The following is a 24,729-nucleotide window of genomic DNA, read 5'->3' as shown; positions in this document are numbered from 1 at the left end:
CATTTTGAAAAACTAAAGGCCATCTTTTTTCTAATGTTTTTTTTTGAAGTATTATGTCTCAACATAACGTAATTAAAAATTGGTCTTGAAAAACCTATAGCTCAAGCATTATTTCTTTGTTACAATTTTTCAGCTTACACATATTCTTAAGGTCAAATGTTATTAGTGGTGGTACGTAAAAAAAAATTTTTGTATACAGTGGTTGACAATGCAATGAAAACTTTTCCTGCTATTTGATAAATAGTTCAAAATCCCAACAAATTATGACATTTGATTTTTTTTTAAATTTTACCAATACCCAGGAAAAAGTTATTAGCATAGGGTAGGTAACATAGAGACTAGACGTAATTGTCAAAATCCTATGTCTTGTAACAACAAAATACATGTTAGTCAATGTATTTTGTTGTTGTAAGAAAAATAATATTTGTTGTATTTATGTAATCGAATTGTTTAGCATTGGGATAAATGATTTTGAAATGTTCACCCCTTTAAAATTTTTTTTTAAATACGCGTTGCTGATTTGGAACCCACTATTTAGAACCGTTCTGGAACCAGTTCTTTAATCAATGATTTTTGGTTTAAAATTGTTCTGGATAAGCTTTACGAAGCAAACACATATTCTTAGAAACAGTTCTAGAACTAGCTCTTGTTGTGATTTTGGTTTGAAATTGTGACTCTATGAACTAGTTCCATGAAGCGGATTTAATTAATTAATGTAATTTTTCAACAATTTTCATGTTTTGACAACATATTTTTTAAAGCGGTTCCAATAAGTTGTTCTGGAACGAATAAGTGTTCTATAGAATTTATAATTAGTTTAAAAAAAACTGTTCATTTAAAACCTTACATAAGTACTTTAGAATCACAATAAAGCTCTACAGAACTGGTTCCATACATACATACCGAGTTCCATAAATCTGAATTGGTTCTGATTACATTAGTTCTAGAATTAGTTATTGGAGAACGATTTTTGAACATTTTCCTTGGTAAATACTTTGATTTATTTAAATTTTATTTATTTTCAACAAACTAGCCGCTAGGCCTTAATCGGTTATTAATATTTACTTATATTAAGAAAGAAAATAAGTACATTATTTAATTCTGAAAACATAAAACAAACTAAAAAGTATTTATTATTATTTAGGTTTAATTTTAACAAAAATTGTCTGTCCCTTTCATTACCGCTTCAAAGCGACAATACACTGCATCAATTAAAGATTCAATCGTCTTCTTTGAAATATTTGGCCATTCTTTTAAATCGGCATCTGGTAAAGCTTACTTCGTGGTATAATTTTTATTTATTCATTCATTTAATATAGAGCCAATAAGGCTATTGTTGATATTACATAGAAAAATATCTTGAGCAAGAAAAATGCACTACTACTGTACATAAAAACTAAATAAATAATAATAAAATGTGCATATTTTGCGATCTGTTCTCCTTAGGTTTTCTATGGGATTGAGATCTGGTTATTCAAAACAGGTACCTCTTTGGAGTGTAGCCACTCTATTAGAATCCTAGAACTGCTGATTTATTATCTGGATAACACAAAAAAATTACAAAAATATATCAAAATAAAATACATATCGAAATAACTTTATAGCTTTAAAAGTTTCCATTGTTTCGATAATGCTAAAATGTATTTTTCTATAAATGTATTTTTGTCGAACTTTAATGTTTAAAAAAAAACTGAAATTTACTAAATTTTAACACAAAATCTATTAAAAGGTCATGTTTTTGAAAACCGAAATTACGAAATATTATTTTCAAAATAGTTTATATTTTATTGTTGCTCTATTTTTTTATCTTCAACATTTTTGTTAATATTGCGGAAAATGTATGTTAATAGAATTGGTAACATTCTTTATTGGAAGGTTTCCAATATATTAGAAGGTTCCTTGCCTCGCATTCAAACCTCAGAATGCTACTTCATCAGAAGCAATTTTTGAAAAACAAATACATATTATGTATAAATAATGTAAAAAAAATCTTTCTTCATTTAGTTGTTAATATTTTGTCTGCACTCTTAATTCTATGATTCTGAGACACACTCAGTTACTTATTACTTGTCTGAAAACATGAAAATATGTTTTCTAAAAACTGTATTTTCACAATTAGAGTACAATTAGACAAATTTGTGGATGAATTCCCAGTCTAAATCATCCAAATAAATGGAAATTAACTTAAATTATAAAAACTAGTTTGTTTTCCAGTTTAAAATTTTGAATTTTTGTTTTCGGTTTTAAGCCATGTAAATCGACGATTCCGTTCTTATTAATATTTAGTTAGCTTGTGTACATTTTTTATTATAATACAGTGGTTAACTTAAAAGATAGTGAAGATTTTTAAAATGGTTTAAGATATAGGCCGACTTCATAAACGCAGTAATGCAAAGCAATACTTTGTGACATTCATCAACGCATAAATGTTTTGTAAAGAATCATAAATAAAAACAGTTCACAAATTTGACAGATGCTGTGCATGGACAAGCATTGCCATGCAATAATTAACTTGCCACATTGCCAAAACAAATTCTATTGCGTTTATGAACACTATTTATTGCAGTGTTGCTTTGCAAAATGTGTTTATGAAGGCAGCCATACTTTAAATTCCAAATTTGTTCCAATGTTTAAATATTCTTAATAATGCTTAATTAAGAAATAGTATTTTTTAAACCTGTACTTCACACTAATTTGTCGTTCTGAGTTTCGTCTATTGATTTCAAGTTGTCTGAATTATATAATGAACGATTGCCAAGTCGTAGGTTTTATTTAAATTTAGTTTTCAATGTAGACACATACAAAAAAAAAATACAACAAATACACCACAAAAATGGTATACTAACCATGAATATCATTTTCTTTTTCCTATACACAAATTATCACTTCTCAGGAAGACGATGAAAATGAAGATTTAGTACAGTTAGATGATGATGATGAAATACCGATGCCACCAGATCCAAATCCATCTGAAAATGTCAGTTCATCTGAATTATATGAACCTGAAAATCCAACAGAAGAAAATAATGATGACGACGAAGAAGTAGAAGAAAATGTAAAAGAATTAAATAAAAATGATACTAATGCCGCCACAAAGGATGATGGCGATGATTATGGGGATGATAGCTCCGACGACGAAGGTGATGATAATAAGAAAAACAAAGACAAAGATAAGAAACAAGAAAATCAAAGTAATTCTGAAAGATATGACCCCTTAGAAGATGCTTTATCGGAATGTAGTAAAAACGACGACGATTTAACTGAAAAAGATATCACAGAACAATGTAAACATTCTAATAATGACAATGACAAACGATCGGATACAGTACGTTCGCCTAGTCCGGCAGTATCGGATATACGCTTGCCCGAAAGTGAAACTGCAGCAGCAAGTCGTAAAGGTGTTCTCGAGTTGTATGATGATAGCGATTGGGAAGAATTGGACATAGATCGTCCTAAAGATAATGATAATAAAAGTTCGGATAAGACAAGTGAAAAAAGTAAGGTGGCTGATGAAGAAAACGACAATGTTCAAGAACAAGATAGATCATATACACCTTGTTTAGATGAAAATAACGATCCTGAAGAGCCTGAAATTGAAGGCGGTACTACCACTCCACTTATTACTGAAAATTCTGAAGCAGTTGAAATGTTAGCCAGCAAAGGCCAAAAAAGCAGCAAGAAAGATAACAAATCAGCTAATAAAATTGAAAATATGGAAACTGAACTCATATCTGATGAGGAAGATGAATTTGATCGCTCGAATAAAGATCGTAAAAAGAATCAAAAAACCGGTGATAAACGAGGTGATCGTCGCGATAATGATAAAGTTGAAACGTTTAAAAAGATTGGTAGTAAACAGAAGGGTCGCAACTATCGTACTGACAAACCACCGACATCAAACAACAAACGTGTTGACAAAAAACGTCAGTCTAGTAGATCGATGTCGCGTTCACGATCGGTTGACTCAATTCGCTCGAGAGGAGGTAGATCACGTTCTAGGTCTCCTCGTTTCAGAGCTCGCGGTAATAGGTCGCGCTCCCACAGTCGTTCAAATAACAAAGAAAATCAAGGTCGTTGGGGAGGAAATTTCAGAGATGGCGGTCGTTTTCAAAGGAACAACCAACAATATCGTCTTAAACGTCGAGAATTAAAGCGCTATGATGTTCGAAATGTAGTTGGGAATCATTCGCCGTCAAAAAATATATCGAAAGATCGCTATGGACGTGACACATCTCGCAACCGAAGAAGTAGCCGCTCGCTTAGCCGAGGAAGACGTGGTCCACCACGTAGGTCACCATTATCACGTTCCAGATCACGCAATAGACGCTTAAGTATTAGTTTGTCACCATCACCATCTTATAACCGTAGACGTTCATTGTCACCTCCACGTCCAGCTCGGCAATTTAGTCCAGCACGACGAAGATCACAATCGGTTGGTAGAAAAACTCCTCCCTTCAGACAACGCTCACGCAGCCCGTTGCGTGTGATGAGATCCCGTTCGATATCGCCAGGAGCAGATCAACGAATGAATAATCGAAAAGCATCACGTCGCTTAAGAGGTATTTCGCCTGCAAGAAATCTACGAACTCGATCAATTTCATTGTCTCCACGATATACACCGCGTCTAAGCCGAAGTCGCTCAAAGAGTCCTAGACCGAAAGGTAAAAAGAAGAAATCAAAGGATGCACGCAAGAAGAAGTCAAAAAGACGTATTGCCACTATGAGCCCATCACCTAACCGAAGAATATCTCGGCAACCTGATCCATTTGACATTGAAAAACCGCCCAAAAAGAAAAGACGTCGTTCTCCTCGCGCTAAATCACCAATACACGATGACCACGGATGGTCACCATCGCCCAGTCCGCCACCACAGGCAATTGTTGAAAATTATGATTATCAAACGGATAAAAATGTATCCTGGACACCACCAATGCAATCACCTCTATTAGGACTTTTCCGTTCAAGCAATGTAAGAAGTGTTTCCCGGTCGAGTAGGAAGGAAAAGAACAAACGTGGTAAAAAGAAGAAAAAGAATGAGAAACGCCGCGACGGACGTAAAGAAAAGAAACGCAAGCGTCGTACAGAAACTCCAGAACCAGCTCCTTCGAAAGAAGTTTTTGCTTCAGGAAACAATATTCTTGTAAGCGTTAGTTTCAATAAAGAGGCTACAGCAAGTCAGCAGCACTCTCAGCAAACTATTGTTACATTACCGCATAATCGCGAAGATTTATTATCTAATCGAAGACCATCTGTAGATCGTGTAATCAGCAACATTGCTCCCACAAGGAAACGAAAAGGGAAACGTAAAAAAATTGATACCAAACCAGTGGCCATCATTGATTTGGAGCGTTCACCTTTCCAAGTGGAACAGGAACCAACCGATGTTATTATACTTACCGATAGTGAAGAAGCAACCGAACACAGGCGCGACCGTCACCATAGTGAATCTTGTCCTAGGGATGGGGATACGGAAACTCATCGCAACCATAGCGGTGGACAACGTGGCGAAAAATCGCCAGAGCGTTTGGATACTATACATGAAGATTCCTATGATCTGACACAAACTGGTGGTCCTAAAACACCCCCAGAACCTCCAACTGTCAAATTCAATTTACAAGCTAAAAAACAGAATAAAACCCGAAATCCTCTGCATGAAGAAGATGACGATCTTGCTTCAGATGCCGAATTGGATGAAAGGCAGCAGCAGCAAGATAGTCATCGGTCGGATTTGGATTCTATGCATGTACAAAGTAGCCAAAAGATTGGACCTAATACCCCGCCTGAGTCTGGGCCATGTTCGCCAGACGCCTATGATCCATTCGAACCAACAAAATCTCCCTCTATATCGCCACGTTCCCCTACACCACCACCACAACAATTGGATGTGTCTCAGAATACAATTTGCGGTGAAAATGGTGGAGGAGAATTAGGATCAAATCAAAAACATTTGAGTGGCGTCGACAGCGAACAGCGCAGAGAACAGATACCGGGATTGGGTGGAATTGTAGCGCAGGGCGCCTCCATCAATCCTGTCGATTTAGTTATGGCATTAATTAACTCAAAATCAGCTGCTAACATTGTACAAGATTTAGCAAATAAATCAAACGACATTAATAGTATGGGCGGCGTAAATTCCCATGACGATTCATTCCGCGACAAAGGAGACGAAGGCAAAGCAATTACTGTACTTTCAAATCTACTTATAACTTCGAGTAATATGCAGCATATACCCAGCATATCTAGTCCCACTCCACCGACAACATCGAAGAAAATGCCAAAAATTGGCGGAAGCGTTGGAGGAAGTAGCAGTAGTGGTGTTAATGTACGCAACGGTGGTGGTGGTACATCGAACAATGCTGACGATTCGTTTAATATGAACGACATTGAGAGTCCTTATTCTCCCGGTTCTGCCGATTACGAAGATCTTTTTGAACCCCCACCAGATACAAGTGGCAATAAAAGACGCTCAAAACGTGCAGGTGCTACTGCTGGCGGTGGTTCTGGTAAACTGGAAATATTCGATAATCTTTTCGGAAGCTCATACACGCCCTCGAAAAAATATAAGGCTGCTACGCGAAAATCAAAAGTTAAAGGTGGGTTTTCATTATTCACAAAAATCACTGATGTGTTTTGGGTAATATAATTATATTTATTTATACACATTATTTTCTTTTTGTTCTCTAATGTTATATCTTCGTATCTAAGTTTGTTATTGGGAAGTATTTTCTTTACAATTTTTTTTACAGCAAAAAAGTTAATATGCAAACAAGTACAAGTATTTTTAAACTAATCTATATTTGTTTTTAAAATATGAACCTAAAATTATTAAATTATTTTAACTTTACATTTGGAAATTATATGTGATTAGTTTTTTTATTAATTTAAATTAATTAACTTTAAATCAAAATTTGATAGTGGTAAATAAGTCTTCCGTTTTTAGTTTGAAATTTTAATGCTACGGTAAATTTCATATATTTTTCTTGTATATACTTGTTTATGTATTACTTTTCATCATTATGCAAACTATGGGATTGGTAAGTCACATATAAAAATAATTTCTATAATATAATAATATTAATAATAAAATGTTAACCATTATTAACAATATTGATTTGGTTATCAAATATTTTTCTAAAAATTTATAAGATTATCGAATACATGAAACAAATTTGTAATTTACAAATGCCAATTTTTATTGAAACTTTAAAATAAACATATTTTAAATGTATCGGCCCGTTTAAAGAACCCAATCGAGGTTTAAAGAAAATTTAACTTGATTTTGTTATCGTAACATAAGCAAAAGTCATTTAAAACATTCGTTCAACTTATTCGATTGTGTTCTATAAACAGTCTGATAAACAGCATTATTCACAATGAAAATGTTTATTTTAACTGGAAAGCTACTAACTTTTCCAAAACAGTTGGCTTACGTGGTCAAGCAATAAAATGGAGTCGAAATAATTAAGCTTTAATAGCAAGTCGTTAGCATAGACCTTTTCATTAGCATAGCGCAAAATATTTACTCCCCAAAGGGAAAAATATAAAAAAATCCAGGACGTCAAACTTTTGAGATATTTATTAAGAAACAAAATACTAAAAATGACATTAAAATCAGAACAAATAATTAAAAATGAACAGTGTTAATTCTTTTTTATAAATATTGTTACGTTTTAACCTTTTCAAAACGTTTGGTTTATTTCCTTTAAATAAACCATCCGGTTTTGATTGCAAATAAAAGCCGTTTAGTAGTTTGAAAATTGTAACAACTCTTTATTTATTTAAAATGTACAACAACAACAGAATTAAATAGTCACTCAATGTTTTTTTTATACACGTTTATAAATTCTCAGAAATACATACATGTATACTAGAGTGACAATCAGTTGTTAAATAAATATAAATAAATCTACATATTTCTAGAAAACAATGCAGAAAGTTAACGAGATTTACCTATTTATTCCATATAAATAGTAAAATTTAGCATATATCTGAACTTTGACCTCGATGCGCGTCCAGAAATCGTTGTCCGATTTGGCCCAAATTTTCAGCACTTAACTTTTAGGCCTAGTGTCACAATATTCCATCGTGCACTCTTTGAAATCTAAAAAAAAAAAATCGGCTGTCACTCTAATGTATACGAATTCACTTGAAAAATACAGCACACTTTAAGGCACTCACGATTGCAACCTCTGCCACTATTTATAACACTACATAACCATCTAGAAAGCTCTATTTCAACAATGTTCTTTAACTGATTATTCGAGTTCCAATATACGGTCGCAGCGTTGCCAACTTACGATCAATGGTCAACTGAAAGCTTTTATTAAATAATGCCCACAGTTATGTTACAGTTTGATATTTCAGCACTGTTATTTGAAAGCATTAGGCTACTTTTAAATCAGCCGTTAAAATCGTTATATTTGAATTCAAGTACAATTACGTAACACTGCCCTCCGCTTAAGCCTGTTCGTCCCGAATAGGCATAGATTCACTTCTCCCATAGGCAGCTAGTCGTTGCAGATGTTCAACCTTAATTCCCGATATCAGTCTTCCACATTTCCGTATTCTATAAACCATGTCGTCCAATTTCTTAACTGGCCTATGTGGTCCTTTGCAGTGATTCCTTAATTTGGATGACAAACCCTTATTACGTTGTGAGCTATATCTGGTTTTCATTTGGTCATTTGTCATTTTAAGTCGTATGCGAACGAGTTCATGCATTTCTTTTTCTGCTGAAGCACCTTCACCCATCTTGGAACCCGGCCTGATGATCTTTTCTCTGCGGGACAGACCAAGCAATCCAACAGGAACCATTTCGCCGTTGCACTGTTCAACGGGGGCCTCCATTGTTACATGGCCACTTTTCACTTCTGCTGGTTCCAACACCAACAAACCATTGTCTATACAATCCTCCACTTCCTCACGGGCCCATACCAAATCCTCTGACTGCGGTGGCAACCTTTTGTGCTCAACAAAAACTAACTTTCTTACTTGAGACTTGCTCTCATATCCGACGTCAAGGGGTATTTTAACATTTCGCCAATTCATGACTTTTTGTCCCATATCCAAAGTAATGCTGTGATTAATCATGAAGTCTGCACCAATGATTACTTCGTCCACAATATCGGCAACAACAAAGACATGATTTACGCTAATACCACCAATAGTTAGTTTCACATTAACTTTACCATGGACAGCGGCAGGCTCTCCAGTAGCGGTGCGTAGACTTACATCTGTTCTGATGATAGAATGCGACGCTCCCGTGTCCATAGTAAGGTTGTGCTTCCGACCGTTGATGTACCCACTAGCAGTAAAATTGTTATTTTCCTGCTGCAGTACTGATATGGAGATGGTAGGGCCATCAGGTGTGGGTGTCAGATCCTGTCCCTCAGTGCAAGCTCGCTTTAAAGGTGGCTCCTGTAATGCTTGATGATTCGCCATCTGGTTATTTCTTGATGCTGAAACATATCTGATTCGCTTTCTTGGTGCTCTGCAGTTTCGCTGAATGTGACCCATTTTTCCACAGTTATAACATTTAACTTTGGCTTTAGTTGTCTCTTCCTTAAAGCCTTTAAAACTGCCTTTTTTAATTCGTTGACCATACTTCTATCATTTTCAGCGACAACCTCGATCTTCCGCACATTACACATCTGGGGCTTTGAAATTATCTTTGCTGTTTCTTGTACCAGCGCGAATGAGACGGTTTCAAAAAATGATGACTTTGGTGAATACCATTCACAAATGCCTCTATCTTCAAATGCTCCAAAATCGGATGGTTCTCCCCTGGATAAATAAGCTGTAGCAGCAAACGCTCGATTTCCATCGCAAAATCTTGTAGCGTCTCATTAGCATTCTGCACTCTACCACGCAATTCCATTCGGTATAATTCTTTTTTATGTTCGCCACCGAACTTACGTTGTAGCGCCTCCATTATGCCATCATAACAATTTCTGTTGCTCACTGGCACGCTTTCAAGAACTACCGCTGCATTTCCTTTTAAGGCCAAAATCAATTCGATAGCTTTTTCTTCGTTTTTCCACATGTTTCTAATGGTAACCGTATCAAACTGGAACTTGAACACATTAAATGGTGTGGTGCCATCAAAACTAGGAGCCTTTATTCTACTCGATGTTTCTGAAATAACTCGCACCGGTCCGTCTTGGCATTGAAGATTATTAATTTTCCTTTCCAGATCGAGAAATTTATTATCAACTTTTTGGGATTGTTTTTCTAGGCCGTTCTCTAATTCGGACACCTTTTTGTCAAATTTGGATACTTGCATTTCAAGGTTATCTACTCAGGTGTTTATAACCACACAAAGTTCTTGAAGTTTTTCGTCTGTAGCTTTAGAAGTTTCTTGAAATTTCGCTTCCAGCTTCTCATTGTTGACCTTAACTTCAGTTTTAACTTCGTTCAATTTTTCCATCATAGCAGCAAACATTGTGCTTAAATCCATGCTGCTTGTTGTTGCACGTGCAGAAACTTCCATTTCTTTCTTATACTCGAATTCGTAAGCACCGATGTCTATATCACGCCGCTTGAATTCGTCTGTCAGCCTCTTCTGCAATTCTGCCTTGTTACCTGCTGTTGGTATCTCCAACTTACTCAATTCTTTCTTGAGTTGTTCAACTTTTAGTTCCTCAAACTTCATGCTTATTAATTTGCAATCCCACTTCTGGCACCAATTGTTACGTTTTAACCTTTTCAAAACGTTTGGTTTATTTCCTTTAAATAAACCGGATACTTTTGATTGCAAATAAAAGCCGTTTAGTAGTTTGAAAATTGTAACAACTCTTTATTTATTTAAAATGTACAACAACAACAGAATTAAATAGTCACTCAATGTTTTTTTTATACACGTTTATAAATTCTCAGAAATACATACATGTATACTAGAGTGACAATCAGTTGTTAAATAAATATAAATAAATCTACATATTTCTAGAAAACAATGCAGAAAGTTAACGAGATTTACCTATTTATTCCATATAAATAGTAAAATTTAGCATATATCTGAACTTTGACCTCGATGCGCGTCCAGAAATCGTTGTCCGATTTGGCCCAAATTTTCAGCACTTAACTTTTAGGCCTAGTGTCACAATATTCCATCGTGCACTCTTTGAAATCTAAAAAAAAAAAATCGGCTGTCACTCTAATGTATACGAATTCACTTGAAAAATACAGCACACTTTAAGGCACTCACGATTGCAACCTCTGCCACTATTTATAACACTACATAACCATCTAGAAAGCTCTATTTCAACAATGTTCTTTAACTGATTATTCGAGTTCCAATATACGGTCGCAGCGTTGCCAACTTACGATCAATGGTCAACTGAAAGCTTTTATTAAATAATGCCCACAGTTATGTTACAGTTTGATATTTCAGCACTGTTATTTGAAAGCATTAGGCTACTTTTAAATCAGCCGTTAAAATCGTTATATTTGAATTCAAGTACAATTACGTAACACTGCCCTCCGCTTAAGCCTGTTCGTCCCGAATAGGCATAGATTCACTTCTCCCATAGGCAGCTAGTCGTTGCAGATGTTCAACCTTAATTCCCGATATCAGTCTTCCACATTTCCGTATTCTATAAACCATGTCGTCCAATTTCTTAACTGGCCTATGTGGTCCTTTGCAGTGATTCCTTAATTTGGATGACAAACCCTTATTACGTTGTGAGCTATATCTGGTTTTCATTTGGTCATTTGTCATTTTAAGTCGTATCCGAACGAGTTCATGCATTTCTTTTTCTGCTGAAGCACCTTCACCCATCTTGGAACCCGGCCTGATGATCTTTTCTCTGCGGGACAGACCAAGCAATCCAACAGGAACCATTTCGCCGTTGCACTGTTCAACGGGGGCCTCCATTGTTACATGGCCACTTTTCACTTCTGCTGGTTCCAACACCAACAAACCATTGTCTATACAATCCTCCACTTCCTCACGGGCCCATACCAAATCCTCTGACTGCGGTGGCAACCTTTTGTGCTCAACAAAAACTAACTTTCTTACTTGAGACTTGCTCTCATATCCGACGTCAAGGGGTATTTTAACATTTCGCCAATTCATGACTTTTTGTCCCATATCCAAAGTAATGCTGTGATTAATCATGAAGTCTGCACCAATGATTACTTCGTCCACAATATCGGCAACAACAAAGACATGATTTACGCTAATACCACCAATAGTTAGTTTCACATTAACTTTACCATGGACAGCGGCAGGCTCTCCAGTAGCGGTGCGTAGACTTACATCTGTTCTGATGATAGAATGCGACGCTCCCGTGTCCATAGTAAGGTTGTGCTTCCGACCGTTGATGTACCCACTAGCAGTAAAATTGTTATTTTCCTGCTGCAGTACTGATATGGAGATGGTAGGGCCATCAGGTGTGGGTGTCAGATCCTGTCCCTCAGTGCAAGCTCGCTTTAAAGGTGGCTCCTGTAATGCTTGATGATTCGCCATCTGGTTATTTCTTGATGCTGAAACATATCTGATTCGCTTTCTTGGTGCTCTGCAGTTTCGCTGAATGTGACCCATTTTTCCACAGTTATAACATTTAACTTTGGCTTTAGTTGTCTCTTCCTTAATGCCTTTAAAACTGCCTTTTTTAATTCGTTGACCATACTTCTATCATTTTCAGCGACAACCTCGATCTTCCGCACATTACACATCTGGGGCTTTGAAATTATCTTTGCTGTTTCTTGTACCAGCGCGAATGAGACGGTTTCAAAAAATGATGACTTTGGTGAATACCATTCACAAATGCCTCTATCTTCAAATGCTCCAAAATCGGATGGTTCTCCCCTGGATAAATAAGCTGTAGCAGCAAACGCTCGATTTCCATCGCAAAATCTTGTAGCGTCTCATTAGCATTCTGCACTCTACCACGCAATTCCATTCGGTATAATTCTTTTTTATGTTCGCCACCGAACTTACGTTGTAGCGCCTCCATTATGCCATCATAACAATTTCTGTTGCTCACTGGCACGCTTTCAAGAACTACCGCTGCATTTCCTTTTAAGGCCAAAATCAATTCGATAGCTTTTTCTTCGTTTTTCCACATGTTTCTAATGGTAACCGTATCAAACTGGAACTTGAACACATTAAATGGTGTGGTGCCATCAAAACTAGGAGCCTTTATTCTACTCGATGTTTCTGAAATAACTCGCACCGGTCCGTCTTGGCATTGAAGATTATTAATTTTCCTTTCCAGATCGAGAAATTTATTATCAACTTTTTGGGATTGTTTTTCTAGGCCGTTCTCTAATTCGGACACCTTTTTGTCAAATTTGGATACTTGCATTTCAAGGTTATCTACTCAGGTGTTTATAACCACACAAAGTTCTTGAAGTTTTTCGTCTGTAGCTTTAGAAGTTTCTTGAAATTTCGCTTCCAGCTTCTCATTGTTGACCTTAACTTCAGTTTTAACTTCGTTCAATTTTTCCATCATAGCAGCAAACATTGTGCTTAAATCCATGCTGCTTGTTGTTGCACGTGCAGAAACTTCCATTTCTTTCTTATACTCGAATTCGTAAGCACCGATGTCTATATCACGCCGCTTGAATTCGTCTGTCAGCCTCTTCTGCAATTCTGCCTTGTTACCTGCTGTTGGTATCTCCAACTTACTCAATTCTTTCTTGAGTTGTTCAACTTTTAGTTCCTCAAACTTCATGCTTATTAATTTGCAATCCCACTTCTGGCACCAATTGTTACGTTTTAACCTTTTCAAAACGTTTGGTTTATTTCCTTTAAATAAACCGGATACTTTTGATTGCAAATAAAAGCCGTTTAGTAGTTTGAAAATTGTAACAACTCTTTATTTATTTAAAATGTACAACAACAACAGAATTAAATAGTCACTCAATGTTTTTTTTATACACGTTTATAAATTCTCAGAAATACATACATGTATACGAATTCACTTGAAAAATACAGCACTCTTTAAGGCACTCAGTTGATGTTTATTCAAATAGCGTCTCTGATAAACTCACTCACGACTACAACCTCTGCCACTATTTATAACACTGCATAACCATCTAGAAAGCTCTATTTCTACAATGTTCTTTAACTGATTATTCGAGTTCGAATATACGGTCGCAGCGTTGCCAACTTACGATCAATGGTCAACTGAAAGCTTTTATTTAATAATGCCCACAGTTATGTTACAGTTTGATATTACAGCACTGTTATTTGAAAGCATTAGGCTACTTTTAAATCAGCCGTTAAAATAGTTATATTTGAATTCAAGTACAATTACGTAACAATATTTTCATTTGTCTCCTTCACGACACTCCATCTATAGTCTCCTACTCTTATCTTGATAATTCCGTTCAAATTCGGCACAATGGTTTGGAAAAAAATTGCAAAATGATGTACAAACAAATCGTACAGGAGGACATAAGCTTTCAATAAATTTAATTTGTGATTAAAATTTGACCCATCTTTTGGTTTTTTTCGAATTACAGTGGCTCACAGCTTATTTCGTGCATATGATTTTTTATAAAAGATTTCGTTATATTTTTATAATTATCTCACATATTAAAAAAAGAACACAGACAAATATTTGAAAATATGGTATTATTTATTGTATTAACAAAAAAAAAATTAAAAACAATTCATTTATTAAAAATATTTAACATAAAAACGAAATTTCAAGAAAAATAACCTCACAGCTTATTACGTGCACATATTAACAGTCTTATGCAAAAAAACCTTATTGTAGATTTAAAACACAATTTTGTTAACGAACACTTTAGCTTTAAAACCCATTTATAAAAGTATTGTATGCAAAAACGTTTGTTAAAGGCATAATAACTAATGTACTGATTTTTGTCTAAGCTGGCAATGCTTCCCATTTATTTCCCCTTTTTCGTTGTTAGTGTTTCTTATAATGATTCAACCCTATTTTAAACCTATTTATAGGAATTCTTTTTACTTTTTATCTTAAAAAAGAGGATTTTAAAGATAAATTTGGAATAACAGACGATAATATTGCAATTGCTAAACACAATTTTCACTCCGCTGGCGAATAAGTTCCATTTTAATAGTATATGATTTTGTTTGATATTCCTCCGGCAGTGAACTACATGAGGCTCACAAGTGAGTTTGATTGGCATTTTTGTCATTTACGTTTAACCTGCAACGCCAAATAGTAATAAAATGTGTAAACATTGTGGAAGAAGGTCCACACAATCTAATATACCCACTCCGGAATTATAACTGTGTGTTTCCACATTAAATTTTGTTCAAATTTAACAAAATGTCAATAAAAATAAATTAATAAAATAAATTTATAACCGTGATGTTTATTTTAGCACAGAATATTCGTCATTCGAGTACTTTTAATAATAATTGAAATACTATATAAAAAAGTATGTACATTAATATATTTTAGCTTAATATAAATATACTAGAATCAGATATAAATTTTTTCTCTAAAAATTAGTTGTTATCTTCAAAAATTTATTATTACTAAAAACAATCAATGAAAAAAAAAGAAAATTAACGAATTGAAAGCAACACTAACAACGAAAAAGGGGAAATAAATGAGAAGCATTGCCAGCTTAGACAAAAATCAGTACATTAGTTATTATGCCTTTAACAAACGTTTTTGCATACAATACTTTTATAAATGGGTTTTAAAGCTAAAGTGTTCGTTAACAAAATTGTGTTTTAAATCTACAATAAGGTTTTTTTTTTGCATAAGACTGAATATATTTAACAATGGTTTACTACAGGTGTTTTAAGCTAATTTTCGTTTTTGGATATACTTTTATCGAATTTAGCTTAACAACGGTTAGTAACGGTTTTAAGTTTTTTTTGCATAAGACTGTAAATTACTAAATTAATTTATTACAAACAATAAATTAAAACAATTTTATTCATATTTTAAAGAAAACTAATATTTTGAGGGATATCCCTTTTGTTTTAAAACTGATTTAAGTCTAGATTGCATAGAGTTAACCAGTTTTTGTGTATATTCCGTCGTTATCTTCTGCCATTCATGTTGGAGTGCATTTTTTAAGTCCTGCTTATTATTTATCTAATGTTTTCCAATATTTATCTCAAGAAAACTCCACAAATTCTCAATAACATTGATATTTGGTGGTTAACCTGGAGTTTTAAAGATGTTGCGACATCAATCACATAGTTGTGTTCGTGCAATCGTTCTTTTTCGGCTACACGTACACGTGCTCCAAGATTGTATGGACGAAAAAAATGTTCTAGGTATATGCCGTCCCCCCCTCTAGAATGGTTCTATATATTGTAGAAACTCGTTGTGTAAAATATTAGGATGATAGGATAACGCTAACTGGTGCCGCAACGACGCTGAAGTTTTGAGGTGCATTTACAAGGGGAAATGCAATTTTTTCAGATTTTGTAAAAATGTTGGCATTAAATAATTACTTTTGCAATTTAATTTAAAAGAATCGAAATGTACACGTAATTGTCGTTCTAATAAAAATAAAAGACAAAAATTGGTTAAAAAATGTTAAAGTTATTAAAAAATCGGCAGGAAATGTAGAAACAAAATTAACATATTTTGATAAATATTATAATAAAAGTACATTTTTACTTAAAATATATCCATATTTACTTGTATATGAGTTTTTGTCTTCGTAGGATATCGTTAACCTATTCGCAGGTATGACGAAACAAATTTAATTTTTTTAACCCTTTCAGTGGTTTTGTCGAATATATTCGACATTATAACTTACTCTGTTTCTATGCGCTTTTTTGTATAATAAAATACATTTAGTTTTAATTTTTTTGTTTTAAATAAAAGACAGACAGACTTGGGAACAACCAAATACAAAAATTTTATTCCCAGATTCAGCGTATTCAAATTAGTATAAATATAAATTTTCATACTTTTAGCTCGCCTAAATTATTTTTGACCCTGAAAGGGTTCAGTTTCAAAACTCCAATTACAAATTTTTGAAAATTTTGTTAAACAAATTTAAAAATTTTTTGATCATCACATTGGGATTTATTGGGAATAAAAATATGAAAAAAGTATGAAAACACCTCCTATAGTTTTTCCGTACCTGCGATTTAAATTTTGAGATTTTCAAGAAAAACTATTTTTTTGGCCATATTTTGACGAATGAGCCGAATTCCAGGTAATTTTAAATATAGTCTGAAAGTTTTACTAAAATCGGAAAACGTTAACCCTTAAATCGTGAAGGTCAAAGGTCAAAATTTTCAATATTTGGAATTTCTCATGGAGAGATAGCAAAATGTTATATATTTTTGGGCCAATTTTGATGAAACTTAAGGAAAATATAACACATAGTCTAGTATTTACAAAAACTGCAGACAAATTAAAATTAACCCTTAATAGCACTTGGGGTTAAAATTAACCTCAACTTTTAAAATCACGAAAAACACAGTCAATATGAATGGTGCTAACTTTAATGTTTTTCAGAATTAAATAAACTGAATCATTCGAGTTATTTTTTAAATCTAATAAATCAAAAGTGCACTAAAGGGTTATTTTTTATTATTCAAAAATCCTCAATAAAATATTAAATACGTTATTAAAGCAAAAATCAGGTATAAATAAAATATTTTGTCCTTTGAAAAATGTGTGGTCAAAATTGAACAAAAATGTGAACATTTTTCAAAGTGGCTTAGTGGTACTATTTTCTAATACACAATACAATATTTTAAAGTTTGTTTCCTATAAAACACAATTTTTGATCAGCACTATTGAAATTGACAATTTTTTTTATGGTCAATCATGTCCATTTATAGCCAATCTAAATGCGAAGTTTTGTGGCTTTCACAATTATATGTCACCAGATATTCCATATCGTCCATTTGCTGCTAACGTCATAATTAAAAAAAATTCAAATTTCAAGTTAATAGCTCAATTGCATACTAAATAAGTTGTTTTAATAACTGACAAAGTCTTGTGAATTAGCTCCCAGGATCTTCTTTCCTAATTTCACAACCTATTAACGTATTATTTTAGTTGTGTGTTCAAAATTGTTAAGCTATCCTTAAAAAATTAAAAAAAAAATATATCGGTCTCCTAAAAAATAAAATTTTTTTGAGTTATGACAACTGTGCGGAGCGATGTCTGGAATTTCAAAATAAAAATTGCATATTGTTCCATCCAGATATAGACGAACCTACAGTAAAAACTTCAAGAGAATCAGTCCAGTGGTTTAGGCTATATAAGGAACAAATAAATAGACATATGTACATTATAATTTTATTTTATGTAAAATATTCGTTGATTAATATTTTGTTGTACCTCCGTTGCTCTCGAACACAGCATTTAATCGATTTTTGTCTCATTCCTTCATAAGAAAATTTTTTAGGACCTGTGTTCCTTATTGCAGTTTTTTTAATTTTTTATTTTTTACAAGAATTGATATGATATTTTTTTATTTTATTTATTCAAGATTGTAATACAAAGCCATTCTAGGCCAAAATATAAATATGTATTACATAGTAATAAAAATCCTTTTTATTTTATTTGTATGAGTTTACAAAATTTTAACGCAAATAAGTCTTGTTAAGCATGTAAAGGGATATCATTGACATTTTCCATTCGTTTGAAAGGCCTATCGATGCCATTGTGTATGGTACCTAGTGACGTCCTGTTGAAACCACATGTCGTTGATGTCCATATCATCCAATTCTGGCCAAAAGAAGTTGGTAATTATCGCCGTCAACGGCGAACGCTATAATTGACCTCCGGTTTAAAATCAACACCAAACAGTGACTTTTTCTGGATGCATTCACCGTAAAATTGGCGAAGCGCGCGAAATATTGCCCGTTCAGAACACACATTTTGATTAAACAATTTTACCATATGTACGTGTTGTTAAACACTATATCCGTCCATGGTAATTTGGCGAAACAAACTGAATAAATGATGTAGTTTGAACTATATGGCCGCTATCAACTGTATAAAACTATTCTGAGCCACTGTGGGGCATACCAAACGTATGTGTGTTGTTTGAAACAAATGGTGTCGGGCTGTCAGAAGGTATACCAATGCCAACATTGAAGGAATATTTTGATATGTTCTTAGCATAGGTAATAGGTCAAAATTGGGAAAAACTTTTTTTAATCCAAATTTTTTGTTTTTAAACTTCATGTTAATGTATACTTAGGTGAAAGTTACATACGAATATATCACTTTTACCTATTTATAGATAAATTAATAATTGTTTATAATATACCGTGATAGACAATCGTTTGTACGCAACATATTTTCTCTTATTTTTAAAGAAATACATAGAATTACCGCATTCGTGATAGAATGAGCTATCGTATCGAAAAATGATTTCGATATTATAATTATAATAAAATGTACTAATTGAAAATTGTGAAAATTACGATCAGTTTTACTCGATATCGAATGTGGTAATTCCATACCTTGATATTAGCCCATTAGGCTGCTTTCATCAAGGTGTGGTACTAAAACCTGATTAAATAATTTGAGATATGTTTCAGAATACATTTTAATTGAAATAAAACAAATACGAAACTCTAAATCTAAAATTGAAATATCATTCCAGATACGTTTATCAAGAATATGGAATACACTACCTAGGGATCTAAGATGTTTCTCATTTTCGCCTTTTGACTTCGGAAGAAAACTAATGAATTATGTAATTACTCATGATTTGTAATAGATTTTTTTTATTCTGTTTAACCCAGTTCAAAAGTGACACAACTCAAAATTAATTTGTCGGGTTATATAAACCCGAAAAATTAATTTTACGCTGAAACTATGCATAATACACTTGTTTATCTATACAAAAGATATCAGTGTATTGTTGTTGTTAACTGTGCCTAAAAAAACACTAATGTCTTTCATTATGTTTCAATTGGTATATATTTATTTTCGATTTCTGAAAAATTAAAATTTTGAGTTGCGTCACTTTTGAACTGGGTGTGCGATATGTATGTATCGTATTATCTTGAATGTCTATATCGATTTTTACTTATATTTTCTATAAAAATGGAAATATCCTACGGATTAAATGTCATTTCACTCAAGCGTATTTTAAAATTAAAGCAATTTTTATCTTTTTTAAGATATATATAAACGAAATTTTTTTAAATTTTTTCACCTTCGGGAGAAGGGTATATATAAGTTTGTCATTCCGTTTGTAATTTCCACAATATAATTTTCCGACCCTGTAAAGTATATATGGGCTAATCCTGCGTGACGAACGTTTCATTTGTACACGTTTTCATATTTAAATATGAAAATTTTTTGGTTTTTCAAATAAGATACCTCCAACGTATACTATACGCTATAGTGAAATTTATGTGCAATTCCAAATGGCATACGACATTTCCATTTAATTGTCATTTCTTGCGAAATAATTGATCGCAAAATTTTGTGACGCACGTTACAAAAAGTGGAAGTAACTTTAAAATTTGAAATGTTTATTCGTAATTTTTTTCATTTTCATTTCATTTATTGTAATATTTGTAAGCCACATTTGGCCAATAACATTAATACTAATACATTCATATTAATACTAATAGTAAATATTACAGAGTATAACAAATTATTTATGATTACCAGGGAAACCGGAAATATGCTCTAAAAAAAGCGTTTTAAGCGCTTTAAATATGCAGTAAAAACTTTAAAATATGCTCTTAAAATTTAAAAAATATGCTCTTAAAAAAACAAATTTTTTTTATAATTTTTAACCAAAGAATATACTTTTATTTAAAAAAAATCAATAACGGTATTCACAATATCCAAAAAATAAAAACAAAATGCATTAGAAAATATTTGTCAATAAATAGCTCTTCTGCTTTCTTACTAGGCCAAGTACTCTACATTGTGAATACCGCTAATACAATTCATTTCTAAATAGGTAAAGTAACATAAATCGTTGTCCAGTAGATCTGAAAACATTTTTATACATAGAAAATGTTCTTTCGACATCAACTGAAGTTATAGGAGCAAAATTAAAAAACAATATTTCTTTAACATTTAGAATTATACTTCAAAATAAAAAAATTTAAATATTTTTAGGTGAACAACAGTTTTTTCATTTTTTGGAAAAATTTTCGAATTGGTTTTTTAAATTTTTTTTTTTTAAATTCTTAAAAAAAAAATTTTGTTATTTAAATTTTTTCAATTTTGAATTTTAAACAAAGCAAGTAAAAACCTGTAACACAATAGCGAAAAATAAGTAAGACAAAATTTGTTTGATAAAGTCAAAATATGCTATTAAACAGTAAAATATGCTCTAAAAACGCAAAAATATGACATAAATATGCTGTTAAAACAAATATATGCAAAAATATGCATTTAAGGGTAAAATATGCAAAAATATGCACTAACAAATCGATTCCAAAATTCTTAAATAGTTCTGAAACGTGTAAATATCTTATCCATGTGCTCATTAGACTCACCAGAAAAAACATGCATTTGCATATTTTGGTTTCCCTGATGATTACAAAACATACTTAAATTAAAAACTATGGCCCCCAGCCAAAAAAGAGATATAAATGATATATAAATATAAGCTATTCAGAAACAAAGGGTCCTTGTTAGCGAAAAAAACTGTATAAGTCAATTCAAAAGAAACAATTATATTATTTATGAAAATACTTAGAAACTAAACATTTTCACAAATATACAAAAAAAGTTTTTTTCTAAAAACGTTACTTGAGTCGGCAAAGACTAGATACTCTTACTAGGAATGAACGTTCAAAAATGGGAGTAGAAATACGAGGTAGTATAATTTGTGCATTCCTAGTAGACCTTGAAAAGCAAATGTTATCTCGTAGGCTAGGTGGTATCGAAGTAATAATAAGTCTGTACAAGAATATCAATAGCCTAAAATTCACAAATTTACGGAATGTACATCCCAAGAACCTTACAACATATGGCGTTATATGTTCTCTTAATCCCACATTAAAAACAAAACGGACAATCATGTTGAGGATTTTCTCCAATCTTGAAAAACATGTAGTAATAGTACCAGATGTCACTTCAATGCAATAATACAACTGCGATGATAAATTTTAGCGAATTTGGCATAATAAAGCACACAAAATCTTATTCCTAAAAGAAAGATGAATGAAAGAGAATTCTAATATAACTTATTTGCATGAACAATCATTTGCCTTTTTCATAAAAAGCCGAGAACATTTTGGTACGCACGTTACGTGACGCTCGTTACAAATTATCCAGATGCTAGAAAATTATCTCCTTTTCCATTCAAAGTGAAATTACTCAAAATTCATTTGTATTTAAATTGAATGGTCAAAAATATAGCTGTCAATCGAACCATCTTGTTAACATTTCAGTAATTATAAAAACACACTAAAAAATTCAATTTTTTTGTATAAAATTAAGATATCTGACCTAGTATTGGATTTGATAATCATTTTTGTATGAATGACCATCAAAATACATTTTGTTTATATATAAAATATAATATACATATCAAGTCTAATATTACAATTAAGAATTCCAAGCAGAGACATAACTGTTATAAGAAATATCTAAAAAAATTTAGCCATAACTGCAGAAATAAATTTTTGTTTCTTTAAATAATAGTTATTCTCAATGAAAATAAGTTTTGCTTTTCAATAAGTGTTATTCATAATAAATATTTTTTTACATTCACCCTTTTCGTGGTTGGCGTAACATAATTTTTATTTTCGAGTTAATTTCATCTGAAGTATCTCCACTTCAACCAATATCCGATTTTCTGATTGACGAATCGACGAATCTAAATACGTCATCGTTGTTCGGAACATCAATTAGAGAACTTGAAGTGGATTTATCTTCAGAAGATGACAAAGGCAATACATCGCGAGAGTTATTAGCAGATATAGCTGAAATAGAGAGCTTTAAACCTATGAGACTGGACGTAGAAGCCGATTTGTTGCAATATTAGGAAGAAAAATTGCAAAAGGATACTTTTGCAATTTTTAAATAAATTGGTTCATATTGTCTATGCACTGCCGGCTAAACGGCTTTCTGTTGAAAGAGCATTTCTTGCTTTGCGTATATTGTTGACTGAGAAAAGGTGCAACTTGGCGGACAATGCGTTTGCTAAAACATTGAATGTGAAACAAAATTCTTCATAATTAAAAAACACACAATAAAAACCATCAATCTCATACCAAGCTTATTTTTTGCGACTTTAAAGGTTAAATACAATGTATGTACTAATAAAATGCAATCAAGGTTACGAAAGAAACTTCTTTTGAGTTATGAGCAACGAAAAAAATATATTTTTTAGAATAACTCTTATTAGGCAACTTAAAAACATACAAATTGAAAACAAAAGTTATGAGCAACGTAAAAAAATATAAATCGAAAATAAAAGTTATGAGCAACGTAAAAAAATATAAATTAGGAATAACACTTATTAGGCAACGTAAAAAAATATAAAAAAAGTTATGAACAACAAAAAAAAATATTTATTATGAATAACTTTTATTTCATTGATTTATGCCTAACTTTTTCAGTCTCTAAAAATTAAATAACAGTTATTTTTGGTCTCTGATTCCAAGTTTTGATTCATTTAAAAATTTTTTTGTTGGTGGACTGTTTCTGGGACTTGCCCATATGTTTATTCTGGATCCTTATAGATAGAGGAGTCGAATAAGCCATGTCCGTCCAGGACCAGGACAACCTCGATTTTTTACCTACACATCTGCTCAAAATAATAGATACACCAAAATTTATTTTTTAAAAACGAAAAAAAATAATGGTATATTGTAAAATTATAAAAAAAATTCAGTCGATTTTTATTTATAGTTAAAAGGAGAGTAAAAAACAAAAACAAAATATTTCATAATTAATAATAAATATTATAAAGTAAATTAAATTTCTTAAATTTCGAAAAATTTGGTGCTCATAATAATAGATACATTTTTAAAAATTCTTATTAAACAAAAGCTAATAAATTTTATCTTAAAAAAATTAGTTTATTATTAAAGTAAAGCTAGTATCCAGTATATCCACCTTTGTTTTGTAAAACTTTCTCCACTCTTCTGGGCATACTGGATATCAAGTTCTGACACTTCTCCAATGGAATCTCGTACCATATTTTTTGCGTTTTCTCCCATAAATCGTCTTTATTTTTGAAAACTTCCTTCGAAAGCCTTATCTTTAATTCACTCCACAAGTTTTCTATTGGGTTTAAATCAGGGGATTGGCTGGGCCAGCTTAAAACAGGTACGTTATTCTCCAAGAACCAGTTTTTAACTAATCTTGAACTATGTTTTGGGTCGTTGTCCTGCTGGAATGTCCATATTAATGGCATATTTTCCGATGCATACCCACTAGCATTCATGGTATCTTCTATTCGGAATATCGGACCAACACCATTCCATGAAAAGCAACCCCAAACCATTATGTTTCCTCCGCCATGTTTTACCGTCTTTTTTGTAAATTTAACGTGGAATTCTTTTCCTTTTGGTCGGCGTACATTTCTTTGGCAGTCGTTTCCAAACAAATTTATTTTTGTTTCGTCGCTCCATAAAATATTTCTCCATTTTTTTTCGCCTTCACACCCGGACCATTGTAAGTGCTCTTTAGCAAATTCTAATCTTGTCTTGATATTTTTTTGGCGCATTAGTGGCACTTTTCTGGCAATTCTTCCCGGCAATTTAGCTTGTAAAATACGACGACGAACTGTTTGTGGACTGATTTCGTTACATAGCTCCGCAGAAATAGCTTTCAATGATATGAAAGGGTCTTTTTTAACCATAAG

At 32.6% G+C, this 24,729-nt stretch overlaps 1 protein-coding gene across 1 annotated transcript in view; it reads left to right on the top strand.

Annotated features, from left to right (window-relative positions):
* Positions 1-24,729, top strand: part of LOC135960006 (uncharacterized) — a 57,674-nt gene that overhangs the window by 28,445 nt on the left and 4,500 nt on the right. The window contains exon 3 of the mRNA XM_065511183.1: positions 2,894-6,593. Coding sequence (XP_065367255.1) covers positions 2,894-6,593 — 3,700 coding nt within the window. The remainder of the gene's footprint in view (positions 1-2,893; positions 6,594-24,729) is intronic.

This window comes from Calliphora vicina, chromosome 1 (genome assembly GCF_958450345.1).
Source record: "Calliphora vicina chromosome 1, idCalVici1.1, whole genome shotgun sequence".
Taxonomy (NCBI): domain Eukaryota; kingdom Metazoa; phylum Arthropoda; class Insecta; order Diptera; family Calliphoridae; genus Calliphora; species Calliphora vicina.
This window is presented reverse-complemented; position numbering and strand designations above follow the sequence as displayed.